The following is a 17,271-nucleotide window of genomic DNA, read 5'->3' as shown; positions in this document are numbered from 1 at the left end:
GAAGGGGAAATTTGAACATTAACACTTTGTGAGTTTGTAAGGAGGGTCATTTGAAAATATCTGGGAATCTTTTGTTTTTTTGGATTCTATCCGCCCCGAGGTGTATGTGTGTGCAGTTTTACTCAAGCAATTAGGGGGGGGGGGTCATGAAATTTTTGTCACCTTAAAAGGGGGTCATCAATTTTTTAGTGCAATGGGTAGGGGGTTCACTTATTTTGCTTGATGCGCAGGAAGAATTTGCCGGCCCACCACCGGCCATAATAACTGAACGCTCCCTAAGGAGAGTGCAACATTTGATTACGATTGTATCAGTCAAATGTTTGGATGACTCCCTGATAACAAATTAAAAACAAAAACAAAAACAAAAATCATAGACAGACAGACAGATAGATAGATAGATAGATAGATAGATAGATAGATAGATAGATAGATAGATAGATAGATAGATAGATAGATAGATAGATAGATAGATAGGTGCGTGCGTACGTACGTACGTGCATACATACATACATACATGCATGCATGCATGCATGCATGCATACGTACGTACGTACGTACATACATACATACATACATACATACATACATACATACATACATACATACATACATACATACATACATACATACATACATACATACATACATACATACATACATACCAACGCGCGTATGTACGTATGTACCTTACCCACCTACCTGTCTGCCTACGTGACAGACAGATATATTCCTGTGTACGGGTGCCTAACATAGTGTCAATTTGCCATTTGTTGAACGGGATTACAAGAGTCCATTGAAATTTATCCCTGCAGGATATGAAGACAGAGACGGAAGAGCTGCGAGTTTTGAAGGCAAACGAAGACATAGTGGAGAACGGAAATGCTGTCAATGTTCCAAAGTTAGTATCCTCTGTATAAGTTTGGCCACAGTTGATGCTTTAGGTCAAAGTTCATTTTCCCCGTTGAGAGAATGAAAGTGAACAAGGTGTAGATGTCTGACAGAAAGCACAATAGAACAATTTTGTATTTAATGCTGATAATATACCTAACGCAAATTCCAATTTAAAATAACAAAAGTTCTAACTTTTGATAATACAGGAAAGTGAAATAACACAGCAGTACTCTTCTCGTACCCAAATTGTGTATAGAGACACGATATTACACACTCAAGCCCAAAGCATTTTTTTAAAAAGGATTGTTTGGTGACATGTGAATTCCAAGTTCACAAGTTGACAAGTCGCACACCTGGCACTTCAGCATGATTTTTGGACTAGCACAAGAAATTGAAATATGAAACAAATTATGAAAAGTTGTTGTTTGTGCAGCTTTAAAGACGTAATCGAGAAAAAAATACTTGCAGTATATCTCAAGGATGTCGTTCTCCCTTCACTCATTTCTTTATCTTTTTGAATTTATAACTTCTCCTTCATGCAAATAAACTGGTTTGATTCAGCATTACAAGTCTTTGGCTACAGGTCTTGTTGTTTTGATATTAGTGCTTTAGTCGTTTCTGTAATAACTTTTGCCTAATTTCATGTCCTTCACTCAGTTGACGCTGTTACAACATTTTGATGGGCAATTATAGTGTGCCAAGTCGTGTTCATGGCGCATGCGTGGTTTGCCTACAAACAGTCAGACTAAAATGAAGCAAAACTGATGAATGAAAACAAGTCCATACCGCTGAAAACATTAATCTGCGATATTTTATTTCTTGGGCATAGCTTACTTCGAAATTCAGATGACATGCGTGTTTAGGAGTGACACACGAGCATATGAGGTCAAATAATACGGAGTAAAACGTTGCTCTGTCAACGAAGTAGGTTGTAGTTTTGGTTTCAAAAAGTCGAGTCCTCCATTAAAAAACCTCTAACCCTTAAATTTGGATTCTTTTTGTTACTTTAAGCATAGACTTTACAGAAACAGGAAAAATCTCTACAGTCTGTGCTTTAAAATTTACGACAATCTGAAACGGACCCTAGCGAAAAAAGGTATTTTGGGGCAGGAAGTTTCGTTATCCCGAAATACAAAACGTTTTGCGAGCTCCAGAGATACAAATGACATTGGCAGCATAACATACCTTGCAGGAATCTTGTTGCCGCAGAAGACAAAGTCGAAAAAGACGGAACCGAAGGAAGAGGCGGAAATGACGTCAGAAAGAAATCTGCCTTAACTACGATTCTGTTGTTGACCATTGTTTATGGTAATACCATCGGAGGTACAGCCACACTTATAGGAACTCTACTGCCTATCCTAGCAAATGCGCAGTTGTTGAGGTAAAGTACATTATACATACATACATACATACATATATATATATATATATATATATATATATATATATATATATATATATATTATATATATATATATATAGGCGTGGAGTGGGGTGAAGATAGAAGAAACTTGGGTTGACACACACTACCACACCTGGTTGTTAGGTTCCAAACGTATTTATTATACCTCAAACACAACGTTTCGCTCTAAATTTAGAGCTTCTTCAGGTGTTTTCTACAATAAAAAGTACGAACATGAAAATTACAATGGTTGAATTGTGTAGGAAAACGAGCAATGTAGAGTTATAAGTCTGTGAAAATCTGGAAATGTACATGAATGACAGGAGAGAGACTAAAAAATTACAATGGTTGAATTGTATAGGAAAACGAGCAATGTGGAGTTACAAGTATCTGAAAATCTGTAAATGTACATAAATGACAGGAGAGAGACTAACCTCGAGGTTGTGAGTACGGTCAAAACTGTCTGGACCTACGCCGAGAGCTGGAAATTGGCGCTGAAGTCCAGGGGGGTCCCTTTAAATACTCAAAAGCTGGTATGTGGGGGAGCTGTTAAAGGCTATGTAAATTTTGGGCGAATATTTAGGCCAGCTGGAGACAGTATGTCAAGTTTTTTAGAATCACAATGGATCATATACAATGGAATATATATACAATGCTATATATATATGGGATAATATCGGTAATTTTTTAAATTAAAAATCGCACAATTACAATCGTTTAAAATATATTTAACAAACTCTGACGAACTCATCAACACTGTACTTGTGAATTTGAATTAACTCGGTTCTCCTTTCCCTGGTAAGGTTTTACGGACCAAGGAGTGTGATAGAATTCGATTTATGGATCCAGTTCGGGTTTCCCCTACAGCTGGCGTCCTTACTATGCGCCTATGTCTGGATGGCGTTTCTCATGACTCGAACACTGAAGACAATGAGGTGAGGCTAGGGACGTTGAACAAAACTTGTAGGCCGCTGCACATTCGTCGTTCATTTCTTTCATTTTAGACATGACTTTAGATTAAAGGTATACTGTTACCAGTTAAATTTTGCCACAGTTACCATGGAAAGAGAAAATCTAACCAATACAGATTTTAAGCGGGTGGCTGCTTTTTAAAACAGCACCCTCGCATTGGCATTTTGAATACCCCTTTGACCATATATGGGCATATTTAGATTACAGATGACTGTATACCTTTAATGAATATTCCAAATTGATAATAATTCATCCTCAATTGTTGATCGTTGATCGCTGATACACACTGCACAAGTTAGTATATATTAGTGATCAGTCGTCTTCAGGAACTTGCCCGTTCGTGAAGACTAAAGTGGTCGCTAAAAAGTCGCTTAAATATCCATGGGGTTTATTTGTGGATCTGTTTGCAAACAATCTCCAGCATCGGGCTTTAAAATATTAACTTTGAATTTACTTGGCATAAGGACGGACTCAAAATTTTATCCGGTTCTACATTTGGTTGCAAGATTGCGCCATAGCTTGATGTAATGCAAACAATATCGAACAACTAAAATCTTTGATGGATCTCCTGCAGAATACAGTGCATTGACTGTCACATCTCAGTTGAACTTGTTCTTGCAATACAAACCTTCCTATTTTGGGGAGCCAAGTTTAAAACGCACAAGTGAAAAAGAACAAAAAGTGCTTAGCAATGGCCATTTCAATACACTAGAAACTATACCAATATGCTTTCTTCCAGACTTGACAAAAATGTCTAGATTGTAAAATTTACTTATCTGTATGCAAGTCTCCGTACAATGCCAACACATCATCGGTCAATTAAACTTAAAGTTTAATATTTCAGGACGGCAAAGAGAAATAGCAGTACCGTTGAAAGTGCTGCTTACCAGGGGAATGGATCTCACAAATCGACTCACGAAAGTGACAACGTGAGACTTGCCATCAAACGCGAATATGCAAAGTTAGGAGGCTTGAAGTAAGTCATGGCAACTATTTATTAATGATATAAAAATTAGACTGGCCCTAGTCGCTTGGCCTTTCTCTGGCATATGTAGCATTTATTGGATGGCCAAGCATGTGGGCCACCTCGTTCGTTCCCAGCGATCAATTCTGCGCGATAGTCTGCCAGATATTACTCGGTATAATAATGATAATAATAATAATAATAATAATAATAATAATAATAATAATAATAATAATAATAATAATAATAATTAAAATCATCATCATCATCATCATCATCATCATTCATCATCATTATTATTATTATTATTATTGTTGTTGTTGTTGTTGTTGTTGTTATAATAATAATAATAATAATAATAATAATAATAATAATAATAATAATAATTATTATTATTATTATTATTATTATTATTATTATTACCATCATCATTATCATCATTATCATCACTATTATTTCTTTAAAAGATTAACTTGTAATTTCCATCAGAGCCCTCTGAAATAAGTTTCAGAGCCCTCTGAAACAAGTACATTGTCACACAAGGGAAAAGCATCCATAGAATAAATACTGAATTGAAAGCATTTGAACACATAATATACAGGAAATTATGAATAATCAAATCAATATGCGAGACTGAAAGGTCGTCAAGGGTCTAACAACATACAATTAATCTAAATCAGACTCTCATTCACGAATTTTGTGTACAGATAATTACGTAAGGATAGCAGAGTTTCACAGCTACAAACGGACGAGGGAATCTTGTTCCAAATTTAACTGCTCGATAAGCGAAAGATCTTTGACCCATAGCCGTTCTAAATGACGGCGTATATAAATTACCATGGCTGGTTTTCCGTGTATTTAAATGATGCATGTCTGTGAGAGAGCGGAATAAATTACATAAATAGGAAAATGCGAGATTGTGTAGAGCTTGAAATGTCATTAGAGCATTACAATAAGTAATCTGGAGATTTGTCTGGGAAGTACTACCCCAGAAAATGCAACAGTAATCAACTAAAGAATGAAATAACGCATTGTAAACCAAGAGTAGCGCATTTCTCTGAGTGAAAGGGCGCAGTTTTCGCAAGATTCCAATTCTCATAGACAAACTCTTATGTAACCAATTAATGTGGTCGTCCCAACTTACAAGTAAGATGTTGTCAATTTGTTTTGATTTCTATACGCCAACAGACTTGGGCCTGGTCTATTCAGAAATGTAACGCGTTGCAAGAATAATACATTGGTTTGCTTTGAAGCATTGGCATTAGACGAACTAGACATATTGTTTAAATCGAGGTGTTGCCAACACTGTTAGGTGCAATTAACGGCTAAGCGGTAACATGAGTCGATCGTAAAAAAAATCAACTCTGCAAAAGTTGAAACATTGTCTAGCAGACGATCAGTCTAAGCAACACCACCACATATGTCCAGGCACTGCCCAAGTCTTATCACTTGCTTTAAGGTGTAGTGGTTTTGACTACATCTGACCTACTGCAAGACAATGTTTCAATTTTTACAGAGTTGATTTCTCTGTGGTCGACTGGAATTACTGCGCAGCTGATAATTACACCTGGCAGTGCTGGCAACATCTCAATTTACACAATATGTCTACTTCCCGTAATGCCAATGCTTCAAAACAAACCACTGTAAAACCTGCTTGATTTTCGAAAAGTCTTTTGTAAACTGTATGACTATACCTTTCTAAGAAGAACTTTGCTCACCTTAAGAGTACTAGTCCTTCTCAATCGAAATTATCTGCCTACTTTATGACACTTGTAGCAATATAAATGCATCTCATCTCAAAGGATAATATTGAATAATAGCTGTCTTTGCACAAACCATACAAATGTGTACACTTAACCACAGCGCACCCCGACTATTGATATTCACACTATCTTAAAATGACTACATATTAATTGAAACGTGTATCAATGACAAAGCAGTAGTGCGCATGGTTTATGTGATAAACCAGCACATGACCATATTATCTATTGAAGAATGTTCCAGGATCACAAATGTCACTGACACAGTTTTATTTTGGTAGAGTTAGTGCGTAGGAATATGCTTAGCGGTTAAGGCTCGAGTAAAGGAAGTTCCAGGATCGTGTAAAGATATTTGCGAGAGCACACAGGCCTAGATAACGCTAACTCCTAACATGCACCTTAACCCTAACTCTTACCCCTAATACCTATCAGAACCCTAACATTACCTCCTAACACCTATCTTAACCCTACCCATAACCCCTAACACCTATCTTAACCCTACCCATAACCCCTAACACCTATCTTAACCCTACCCATAACCATAACACGTATAGGAACCATATAACCCTAACCCCTAACGCCCTATCTTAACCCCACCCCAACCCCTAACACCTATCTTAACCCATAACCCTAACCCCTAACACCTGTCTTAACCCCTAACCCTAACCCCTAACACCTATCTTAACCCATAATCCCTAACCCCTAACACCTATCTTAACCCTTACCCTAACCCGTAACACCTATACCCTACCCATAACCCTAACACCTATCGGAACCATATAACCCTAACCCTAACACCGATCTTAACCCCTTACCCTAACCCCTAACACCTATCTTAACCCCTACCCTAACCCCTAACACCTATCTTAACCCATAATCCTAACCCCTAACACCTATCTTAACCCCTTACCCTAACTCCTAACACCTATCTTAATCCTACCCATAACCCCTAACACCTATTTTAACCCCTAACCCTAACCCCTAATACCTATCTTAACCCTAACACTAACACGTAACACCTATGATCTTAACTTTACCCCTAACTCCTTGGCCTAACTCAAATCAAGAATGTATATCAGAGTTCTATGATCTTTGGACATTCTTCCGTTGACAAAAATCTTGTGCTGATAAACTACGCCGATTCCGATCGGGGAAATCTGCTGACTGGCCTTTTTGCATATGGTCATTGGAAGGTAACGAGCATCGTTTGTAAGTCAACGACCTGCTGTACGTGTGTCAGATCTTTCGGATAAAAACTTGTCGTCGCTTACATGTGATGTGATGTAGAGGGCCAGTGAAGTTAACTAGTAATTATACAATTGCCGATTTATCTCTGATGCAGGTGGTCAGAAGCTGTTACAATCATTCTCATACTGGCGTACATTTTACTGTTGTTCTTTGCTGACCTGAAATTCATGAAAGGATGGAAGTCGCTGTTCCCCAAAGGGTATGTAGTGCAATATCATACCAACGAATAGATCGCCATTTTCCTTCAACATTTCACGACTAGCCCCACCAACAGCCCCGCCAATCCTGGTAAGTAAGTAACCTCTCGATGAGATTCGAACTCTCAAATCAAAACAGTCACGATATATTTAAATCATTATGCTACGTCCCTTAGATTTATCGCCGCCTGAAATTGGCTGTGTCTATGGTCGCAATTATTGGAATGGTTGTTATTCCTTCCTTCCTAATCCAGGAAGTTTATAATTATTAATCGCTGCAGCGTCGTACTTATGAATGCTGTAGCTGGAGGTGATACCACTGATGTTAAAGTCGCGAAAAGATGTTCATTAGCTTCAACTTTTTGATGATTGTCTCTCTACTTTTGGTTGTCAATGTCAATCACAGCTTTTGTTCTGACACCCCTTGCCACCACGAATAATGTTGAGATACGCGGTGTATGGCTTGGTAACTCACATGTGTAGACCGCTTTGTGAATTCTTATTCGGACTATAATTCAAATGTAAACAATAACGATGCAGTTTACGCATACAGACGCTTTGCTGACAATCAAAAAAGTTCGTTTTTCATCATGTTTATGGGATTGCAACTATTAAGAACTTACAGGTGACACACAAAATAAAAATAGCAAAAAAGTCATCAAACATTACAGCCCTTTGTCGGTAACCTTTATTTATAATCCAATATACGTTGTAATTTGGAAACATATTGAATACGAAAACATGTCCACTAAGCCATTTTCATTGCAGAAAGTATGATTCAGGCAGATATTGAACACTCGGTATCTGGTATTGCTAATCAAATGCTTTGCTTTGTCTCACAGATACACTAGTAATACTTGCATAACAAGTGGACTAGCCATTCTGTTTTTCATCATTCCACTAGAGAGGCCAAACTGTCGTACTCCAAGTAAGTCAAGCGAAAAGCTAATAAGGTAGTATGCACCTCGAAAGTGAAAGACTTATACTTTTGCTCAAACTTTTCTGAACGAACCTTTCAACCATTTTCTTATCTAAGCAACAATTAAAATCGGGGGATCACCGTGCAAAGTTTGGATCTAGCGAAACAAATAACCCGATATTTGGCGATATTTGTAATTCAAAATGGCCGCCATTCATGTGTTAACTCTATGGGGAAAAATTAAATTTTGGATTTTCAAAAACTAAGATGGTGAAAGTTTTTCTTCCTCCGAGAGCTTGAAAATGAGCCTCGAAAAGTGGTAGATAAGAAAGGAAAATGTAGAAATCAGAGACTCGACTATCTGTTCCCGAGGCGTGTTCGTAACCTGCTATTGAACCATTTTCCATGGGATTGTGAGAGTTTCTGGTAGTGCGATCTAAAGCAATTTTACCTCCGTACTGCTAACTCTATCTTTCCGATATCAAGAGCAAACATAGCGAGATTGGGGAAAATGTTTAAGATGGTGTATTCATACACGTTCATGCTCATCCCTTTTCCTATCTCTGAAGCACATGTCAGAGGAACCAAATCTTGTGCAAATATTCCGAAAAAGCTGGTTCTCTTGACCGACTGAATGTATCAATGTATGGAGGCAGAGCACCAGTTCTTTCTCAAAGGACACAAAGAATCGAAAACCTGTTTTGAGATTTATTTTCGCAGGTCTTGCGAAAATGTGAACTTTGAAGGGACATTGAAAGTAACGACTGACTCAAATGAATCAGTATTGAAAAAGCTGTATGTGAACCAAAGGTCACGATGCGTCACTTGTGGGAAGAATATTAAGGTATGAATTGGAAAGAGCCCTTTGCTAATGTCACGATCAAACGGTCCAAACCTAGAAAGAGTATACTGACGTTCACTATTACCTTTTTGCTGCTAGGTGACACAGGAAAACTAAAAACTGTGCTGGAGTGGGATTATGTATCCAGGAAACTTCCGTGGGGACTCCTTTTGATTACAGGAGGATACTTCGCACTGGCAGAGGCTATCCAGGTAAGCAATACTTGCCTTCTTTCCATTACATTTAAGGTAGTATGCGCCTTGAAAGTGAAAGACTTAAACTTTTGCTCAAACTTTCCTCAACCAATATTTCAAACAATCCCTTAAATTGTGTTACAAGAGAATAAAATTACCGAAGATTTACCTATATTTTAAATTCAAAATGGCCGTAATCCATATGTGAACTCTATGAAGAAAAATAAAATTTTCGAGTTTCGAAAAACTAAGACGGTGAAAAGTATTCTTACACCAAGAGCTTTAAAATGAACCCCCACAAGTGGTAGATCAGAAAAGAATTGTAAAAGTTTGAGAGTCCGGATATCTGTCACCGAGGCGCGTCCTACCTTAAGAATCATTAAAATCGATTGTGCTGCGTAGATGAAGTCATAAGAACAAAACGTAACACACCTTTACTTTATCGGCCGTCCGTGACCGTAGCCCCAACGGTACCGGTACGTGCGGTTTTCTACCCAAGAGATGACAACACACAAAACAAAGACAATTCAGTAAACACTTTAAAAAACAGCATCAAATCCCCCTTGCTCAAAACACCCTTAATCTATACTTACTACCACACTATCAGAAACACTGGGATCGGATTGGAAAAAGGACATGTCAGTAAGAGGGGCACTGATAACGATGTCTTCATTTCCTTTTCCAAAAGGATTCTGGTATTTCTGGTTCCATCGAGGAGTATTTCCGCTATTACTTCGCTGATCAAGAGAGCTGGGTTATTGTGTTAGCCTTGACTGTGGTATTGGCTGCTATGACAGAGCTCATTGGGAATATACCTGTGTGGATGGTGACGTTTCCAATACTTGCATCACTGGTAAGATGTAATATAGTAAGAAATTAATTTTCAAAATAACTTGAGAATGCATGACTTTTATCGAGCTCTCGCTTTAGCTTCCCGTCCACGCAAACTCACACACATACATACATACATACATACATACATACATACATACATACATACATACATACATACATACATACATACATACATGCATGCATGCATGCATGCATGCATGCATGCATGCATGCATGCATGCATGCATACATACATACATACATACATACATACATACATACATACATACATACATACATACATACATACATACATACATACATACATACACACACACACACACACACATACATACATACATACATACATACATACATACATACATACATACATACAAGGATCTCCCTCTGTACACAGAAAATCCTGCTATGATATAATTTTCCAATCAAGAGTCTCATTCGGGGCTTTACTATTGATTACTCAGTCAGCCAATGAAAAATCAGGGTTAGGGCCTGTTTAGGTATAATACTGTCGGGCATTATTACAGTTGTTTCTATGTCATATTCGACACTATCTCAATGAAATTGTGTCTGAATCATTGAAGCAATATACCATAAATTTATTGACTGCACTCAATATGTACTTAGGCCAGAGGAAAGAAAAACCTTGGTACTATTCCTGGGATTTTTTGCAAAGCAACAGAGGCGGCGAGCGAATGCTTTCATTTTTCTTTTAAGAAATAGCTAAGTCTCCCACGAGTTACATTGTTACTGGTGACTTTGAATCTAGGTTTTACAAACTGTTCATAATGATAGGGATATTGCATATATAGGCAGCGTTGACAGAGCAAAGTCAGAGCATCTACGCATGCTCCCGGAAGGAAATAAAAAACCCTACAAATATGGAAAACAAAAAGTCTTAACAGTTGCAACAACGCAAATTTATATTTGTCACAGTAGGCTAAAGTAGAAGCGGCGATTTTGGGGAAAAACTTAATTATTCTTCCTAGCCTTGGTTAGCATCTCTTCACACAGTGTTACTTGTAAATTATGTTCTGCAATCCCTTCCTTCTCCTAGCCGAATGCAGGAATGTTTGCATGCACAAAATACATTCACATTTAAGCGTCAATATCTGCAAACTATTGGTTTACACTTTTTAATGCCTTTATCTTTTGCAGGCACGCGCCACATCAACGAATCCTTTGTTTTACGTCATACCGAGTGTCTTTGCTGTCAATCTTACTTTCATGCTACCGATCTCAGGAGTGCCGTTCATGTTGGTCTACACAGCTGGCGTTAAACTTGGTGACATAGTAGGTGACAAACTACACTTCAAGCAGTGATGGCATTCTAAATAGACCTTTTCCCGGTTATCCCACAATGCATTGCTGTGGCTGTGTCAAACACCGTTTACACATTCAAATGAACAAAAGCATGCTGATTTTGTATTGTACAATGGGTTGTTTTAAAAAAATGACACGAATGCCAAAAAATGCCTCGTGCATTTTGTATCCATCGACGACGAAAATATAAGTCAGGGTGTAACCTGCCGTAAAGTTCTATAAATAACATACACTGCGTATACCCTACAGCTCAAAAGTGCTATAAGTAACGTACGCTTTGTATACCCTAGCTCGCACTGCATCATGGAACCGGTAAAAGAACTATAAGACTTCAACCACTTCACAATTCTTATCGACATTTAGTGATTAACTACTCTCTTTGGAAAACAACCACAAACGATTCTGATTGACAATTTATAGCTAATGATAATTGAGGACCGTTCTTAAAGTGAAAGATAATGCAAAGGATTATTTGGTGTTAAAAAAATTTTGGGCCAATTGTTGTTAACCTATTGTTTGTCATTATGGTATTTAATGGTTTAAATAGTGATGCATCTTTGTTATACTAATTCACCTGTAACGGCGCTGTGTTACATGTTCCACATATATATGTTTTTATGACCACAATCTTTAGCTTACGCCACATTCTTCTCTTGAGTAGGCTTAATTGTGAAACCATGATGTACAGAGCTCTCAGTTCAAAGTCGGCGTAAAACCTGTCAATATGTCACGTGATCATGAAATTTCTGAACTGTTGTTATTTAATACATTTACAATTACGTAATTACTTACTCTTAATCACTTTTTTTCTTTCGACAGGTCAAGACTGGATGGGTAATGAACATCATATGCTTGTTTTTACTAAATCTATTCGTCAACACCTTCGGGTACATTATTTTCGATTTCGGCACAGTACCTTCCTGGGCCCTGCCTGACAATAGCACCGCGTCAATTCCATGATGACCCGTACTATGATACTAACTACACAACCGCCGTTCGGCAAAAATGCGACGACGTCTTTCAAACGAAAACGGTTAATCGTCAGTACCCATTCAGATGTTGAGCATACGGACGAGTATACATTCTGATTCCCTAGAGGTCTGCCTAGAACGCTGTCGTAGCTTGACAGCCGACATTAACTAGACTCACTCGACTCGGGAACACATTTCTGAAACTCTGCCAAATATTACTAACATTTCATTTCTTTGTTATCGCAAATTTTTTGTCGGCAGTGAGTAGCCAAAGATGGCATGAGAAAATTTACAGTAATTTTCCTGACTTGCTCGACTTGCTTTTTGAGATGTATAATATGGAATTAAAAACAATCCTCTATCTTTTGCTGCTCATATTGCTCTATGAGAATGTCACCTTCAAAGAAGTAAGAATGCCATTCAGGTTGAGGTTTTTGTGTTTATCTTCTGCTTACTAAAATTCTGCCTTTAATTACATTCAAAGATATATGAGGACACAGTGACCTTACAAAAATGATATTGTAATTAACATTAAAGACAGGCTGTAGATTTACTCTATTTTGGCAGATTTTGTGGAGAAAGAAAGTAACTAGCATTATTACATGCCTCATGTATCGAACGTCACGTGCTTCACATAATTAAACGGTAAATTGTTGATGACGTTGCGAGCCGCATAGTCATCAATTGACTTAAAGTGAACCGAAACTATTTTCAACTTGCCAACTTCGGGATTTAACAAAGATCAAATTGAACGTTTTGTATAGGAAATACAGTTTTTACCAAATTATGAATGAACAATTTGACAAACCGCAAATATAACAGCGATTTAAATATATCAATGCGCCGGTCGATGATGGAAACTTTTCTACTTTTGGACAGATTTTCTCCTTACATGGAAATAAAGCATATGTTTGTCACTTTTATGTAAACCCAAAAATTTGGGGTGAAACTCTGTAAGAGACATGTAATAAAAACATTATTGATCAAACAAGGGACTATGTATCCTCGAGGCAGGAGACCATCTTTCCTCCTTACGCCGGACAAATTGTCATCTACCCTCGGGCACATGGTTCCATGTTTGGGTTATGATATATAAAACATTTATCTGCAACATAGCACAGGTAAACCATGTTTTTGAACACTTAGTTTTCAAATTTTAAATGGTTTCTCTTATCATATCTTTCATGAGATTTTCACCTTCAACACATCACGACGTCGTGCACAGGATTTTCACGCATTTCTACCATGCAAGTCAATTTCTTTGGCTGACTCTACGACCAGTGCTATGATGCTGATGTCATCGCCAAAATGACCAATCAGAAGCCTTTAATTTTATTTGATGGGTTCAAGCACTACGGTCATTTAATCTATGAAATATCTTTCTAAGTTTTCTTAAGCGTCTGTTTGAAATTCGAATTTATATATCAAAAGCCATAGAATGAATTTTCAACTTTTGGTCATCCGAGAATAAACTTGAAAAATTGTACTTATCCTACGCTAACGTTAAGAGCCCAGAGAACATCAGTTTAACATCTACGACGCTACTTTTTTGGATATTAGATTAATGACATAATTAAGTAGCCATCCCCCACCATAGCTGGGTACATGGGAAATTTGGAAAATTTGCAAATTTAATATAATGCCACAATTTAACATTTCTGGTATTGAACAATGTAATTTTGGATCATGATTTTACATATATATATATATATATATATATATATATATATATATATATATATATATATATATATATATATATATATATATATATATATATATATATATATATATATGCATGAAACTTAAGTAACATATACCACTAGTATTACTTTGTATTTGAAGTAATTTGTGTTGTTATTTATAACGCTCTCCTTTTCGCATCGAGCACTGTCATTTCCAACGAACACTTTCGTATATATTATATATATATATATATATATATATATATATATATATATATATATATATATATATATATATATATATATATATATATATATATATATATATATAACGAAATACTGCCTTTTTTGTACTTTTCCGTGGGGGTGTTAAATACTATGTACGGTTTTGAGTGAACGATATGAATTGATTACAAAGAGTGACTTGGCGATCGTGCTGATGCAGAAGTAATAAACAACATTATCTTAGCTACATAACATCTTGGTTGTCTATGTCTGGTTTCTACAACAGTATCCTTCTAGGTGATCCGCACAAACTCAGTTAATGTTTGGTGTTTCGCTTACACTGATGCACGTATGTTTGTCGCTGCTGTTTCCCCGCTGTATCGCCCTCTACTTGTTGCCTGCTGACATGGGACCACTACATGGAGCGAACGACTTGTGTCTAAATCTAGAGAATCCCTGCCTGCAGAGGGGGGTATTGCTATTATATCAGTGTTTGTTTTTCTGGTGTTTAAAATGTGTCTTTCAAGTTCTCAGCGATTTAAGCACCCAAAAATCAGGAAGTATAGTTGAAAGTAGAATCAAATTTGAGTGACTGTAGTGAAATTGAAATGCGAAAAGATATAAGTGGCACTCGTATACTTGAAGTGGCGCAGACGATAAAAAGTGACGACGATATAGCGACTGTGTCGCGCACGCTTAATGTTCAGATAAGGCAAATGTTTACACTGCTCCTCCCACAGTCTTGTATTTAATCGTTTTCCTGCTGTCCGAAAGCTCTATGGCTCGGCATCAACCATCTATCCTAGTTGAGAGACCCGTTAAATACTAGTAGCACTTGTGTACAACCATTTTATCAGAGCCGGCACAAGCTCTCATCGGATCAGAACGACATTGACATACTTGTCACATTGATATATATTAGTGTGTAATAAACCGACCTCAAAATGCCCTGAGTTTTTAAATTTTCTTTGAATAAGACCCAGAAAAGACTGAAAAAGCGTATAACACTGTCCATAAGTGTCGAAAGTGGCATGTAAATTCAAACGTGTTAGCATCATTTTAGGTTTCCTGCCATTTTCAAAAACTAATGTGACAGAGATAAAAAAAGATTACAACAACAAAATGTTGGCCATCATGTGTTGTGCATTCAAGTAAATGCCATCAGTTTTGTTTCTTTTATGATCATAATCATTATGTGTATGTGCAGGAAATACTACATTTTTTGTACTTTTCCGTGGGGGTGTCATTTTATGAGCGCGGCACTCGTTTAGTATTTAACCTGTTAAAACATGTAGGCATGGTCCAAATCAGCGAGCAGTGATACTTCTATACATTTCTCTCAGTAAGCACATTTGCACAAACCAACTTTGGTTTGAAAAAAGAATCATGAAAATGAAGCTTAGAATTCGCAGCTATTGGGGCTGTAATCAAAAACTTTGTTTCCCTTATTCAAAATAAACCTACACGGAAAATCATGTACCAGCAACCATGCACGCTCTGCAATTACATCATATTTTGATGGCAAAATTTCAGCAATCTGACCAGTCAAGACGTGAGCATAACAGCGCTACATTCACAATATAGCAGAGTTGGAACTCGCGCGAGCTTCCTATCAGGGAAAAATAGCCTTTGGAACGTTCCAAGCCATAATTTCAATATGCTGTTATATTATAACAGCGATAAGCCTCGTCGACATTGGGAATACCACTCGGTTTGACCACTTGACAATGGAAATACCATAGGTTAACTGTGAGTTACGCAGGATATTAACAGACACCTAAACACTGAGTACGTATACCGTATTTTTGTACCGTATGAAATAGACACATACCAAATTGGCACGGCATTCTCAAAAGTGTCATCTGGCTATTAAAGCAGTGAACTTCAAGATACTTTATTTTACTGAAACTGGTTATTTTGAAAAGTGGTCAATTATGAATAACAAACGTCGACATGTAAATTCAGTAGCTCGCATGATCACTCCAAGAGTTGTATTGATTTGTGATTGGGTGAATTTTTTTATTTCTGATCCACGTCTGTTGTTTAATTGAAACCACGGCTATCAAGTATCGTTTAAAATCCCACATCACGCTTCGAACACACCATCCCAAGGCAGACAGACATCGCAGCGACCGAGACTTACATCAATACGCAACTTTAGGCACCGGAGAAGAAGCAGAATTATAAACAGAATTAATAAACAAGAAAGTGTCTTGGGCGGGGTGCACCTGTAAGCTTGTATTCGATGGAATGAAGTAAATTGCAACAGACTTTACATGTCCTTGTGAGCCTCTTCTAAAGCAAACATCCCGAAAAGACTACTCATTTCAAGTTGAAGGAAGCTAAATCTCAAAAGGGAAAAAAAAAAACATTGCCTGACGGAGATAATTCAATAGAGGAAGCACTAAAATTAAGGAAGAGATATTAAACCATTAGCGGACGATTTTACTTCGGAGTTTGAATTCAATCAAATGTCAGAGAAAGTTTAATTTTTATTTTCGACATTATGACGCGTTGACTCACTTACTGTGATAAGATTTCACGGTGTCATGATCATGCGTTACGTCAGTGTGACAGTAGTGTCTGTGAAAGTGAAACTGAAGTGCATTCATTCATTCATTATTATAGAGAAAAGTCTTTATAATTCTGCTTTCAACGTGTCTGCACAGTTTGTGATAGCGCCCTCCTGCAGGTCTGTGATCACCACGTCAGTACAGTATAACATCAGCATGAACAAGTTCGCGGTACACGGTACATTCCTATCAGAGTGCCGCTAGCTATTATGACCAATGTCAAGAAATTCATTCCTACAAATAACTCATAA

General features: G+C 37.3%; 1 protein-coding gene across 5 annotated transcripts in view; it reads left to right on the top strand.

Annotated features, from left to right (window-relative positions):
- LOC139131687 (Na(+)/dicarboxylate cotransporter 3-like) overlaps positions 1–14,036 on the top strand; it is a 31,983-nt gene extending 17,947 nt beyond the window's left edge. For 2 of the 5 annotated variants that reach the window (XM_070697858.1, XM_070697857.1), the window contains exons 5-14: positions 813–898; positions 2,084–2,272; positions 3,097–3,228; positions 4,110–4,241; positions 7,332–7,436; positions 8,277–8,362; positions 9,294–9,406; positions 10,077–10,241; positions 11,402–11,536; positions 12,386–14,022. In XM_070697858.1, coding sequence (XP_070553959.1) covers positions 813–898; positions 2,084–2,272; positions 3,097–3,228; positions 4,110–4,241; positions 7,332–7,436; positions 8,277–8,362; positions 9,294–9,406; positions 10,077–10,241; positions 11,402–11,536; positions 12,386–12,526 — 1,284 coding nt within the window. In that variant the 3' untranslated portion in view covers positions 12,527–14,022. Of the gene's footprint in view, positions 1–812; positions 899–2,083; positions 2,273–3,096; positions 3,229–4,109; positions 4,242–7,331; positions 7,437–8,276; positions 8,363–9,293; positions 9,407–10,076; positions 10,242–11,401; positions 11,537–12,385 lie in introns of all 5 variants that reach the window. The other 3 variants (XM_070697860.1, XM_070697862.1, XM_070697861.1) reach the window with 3 other exon arrangements.
- The last annotated feature ends 3,235 nt before the right edge of the window (positions 14,037–17,271 follow it).

The sequence above is a fragment of the Ptychodera flava genome, chromosome 4 (genome assembly GCF_041260155.1).
Source record: "Ptychodera flava strain L36383 chromosome 4, AS_Pfla_20210202, whole genome shotgun sequence".
Lineage (NCBI taxonomy): Eukaryota > Metazoa > Hemichordata > Enteropneusta > Ptychoderidae > Ptychodera > Ptychodera flava.
Note: the sequence above shows the minus strand (reverse complement) of the source record. Positions and strands in the feature narration are given on the sequence as shown.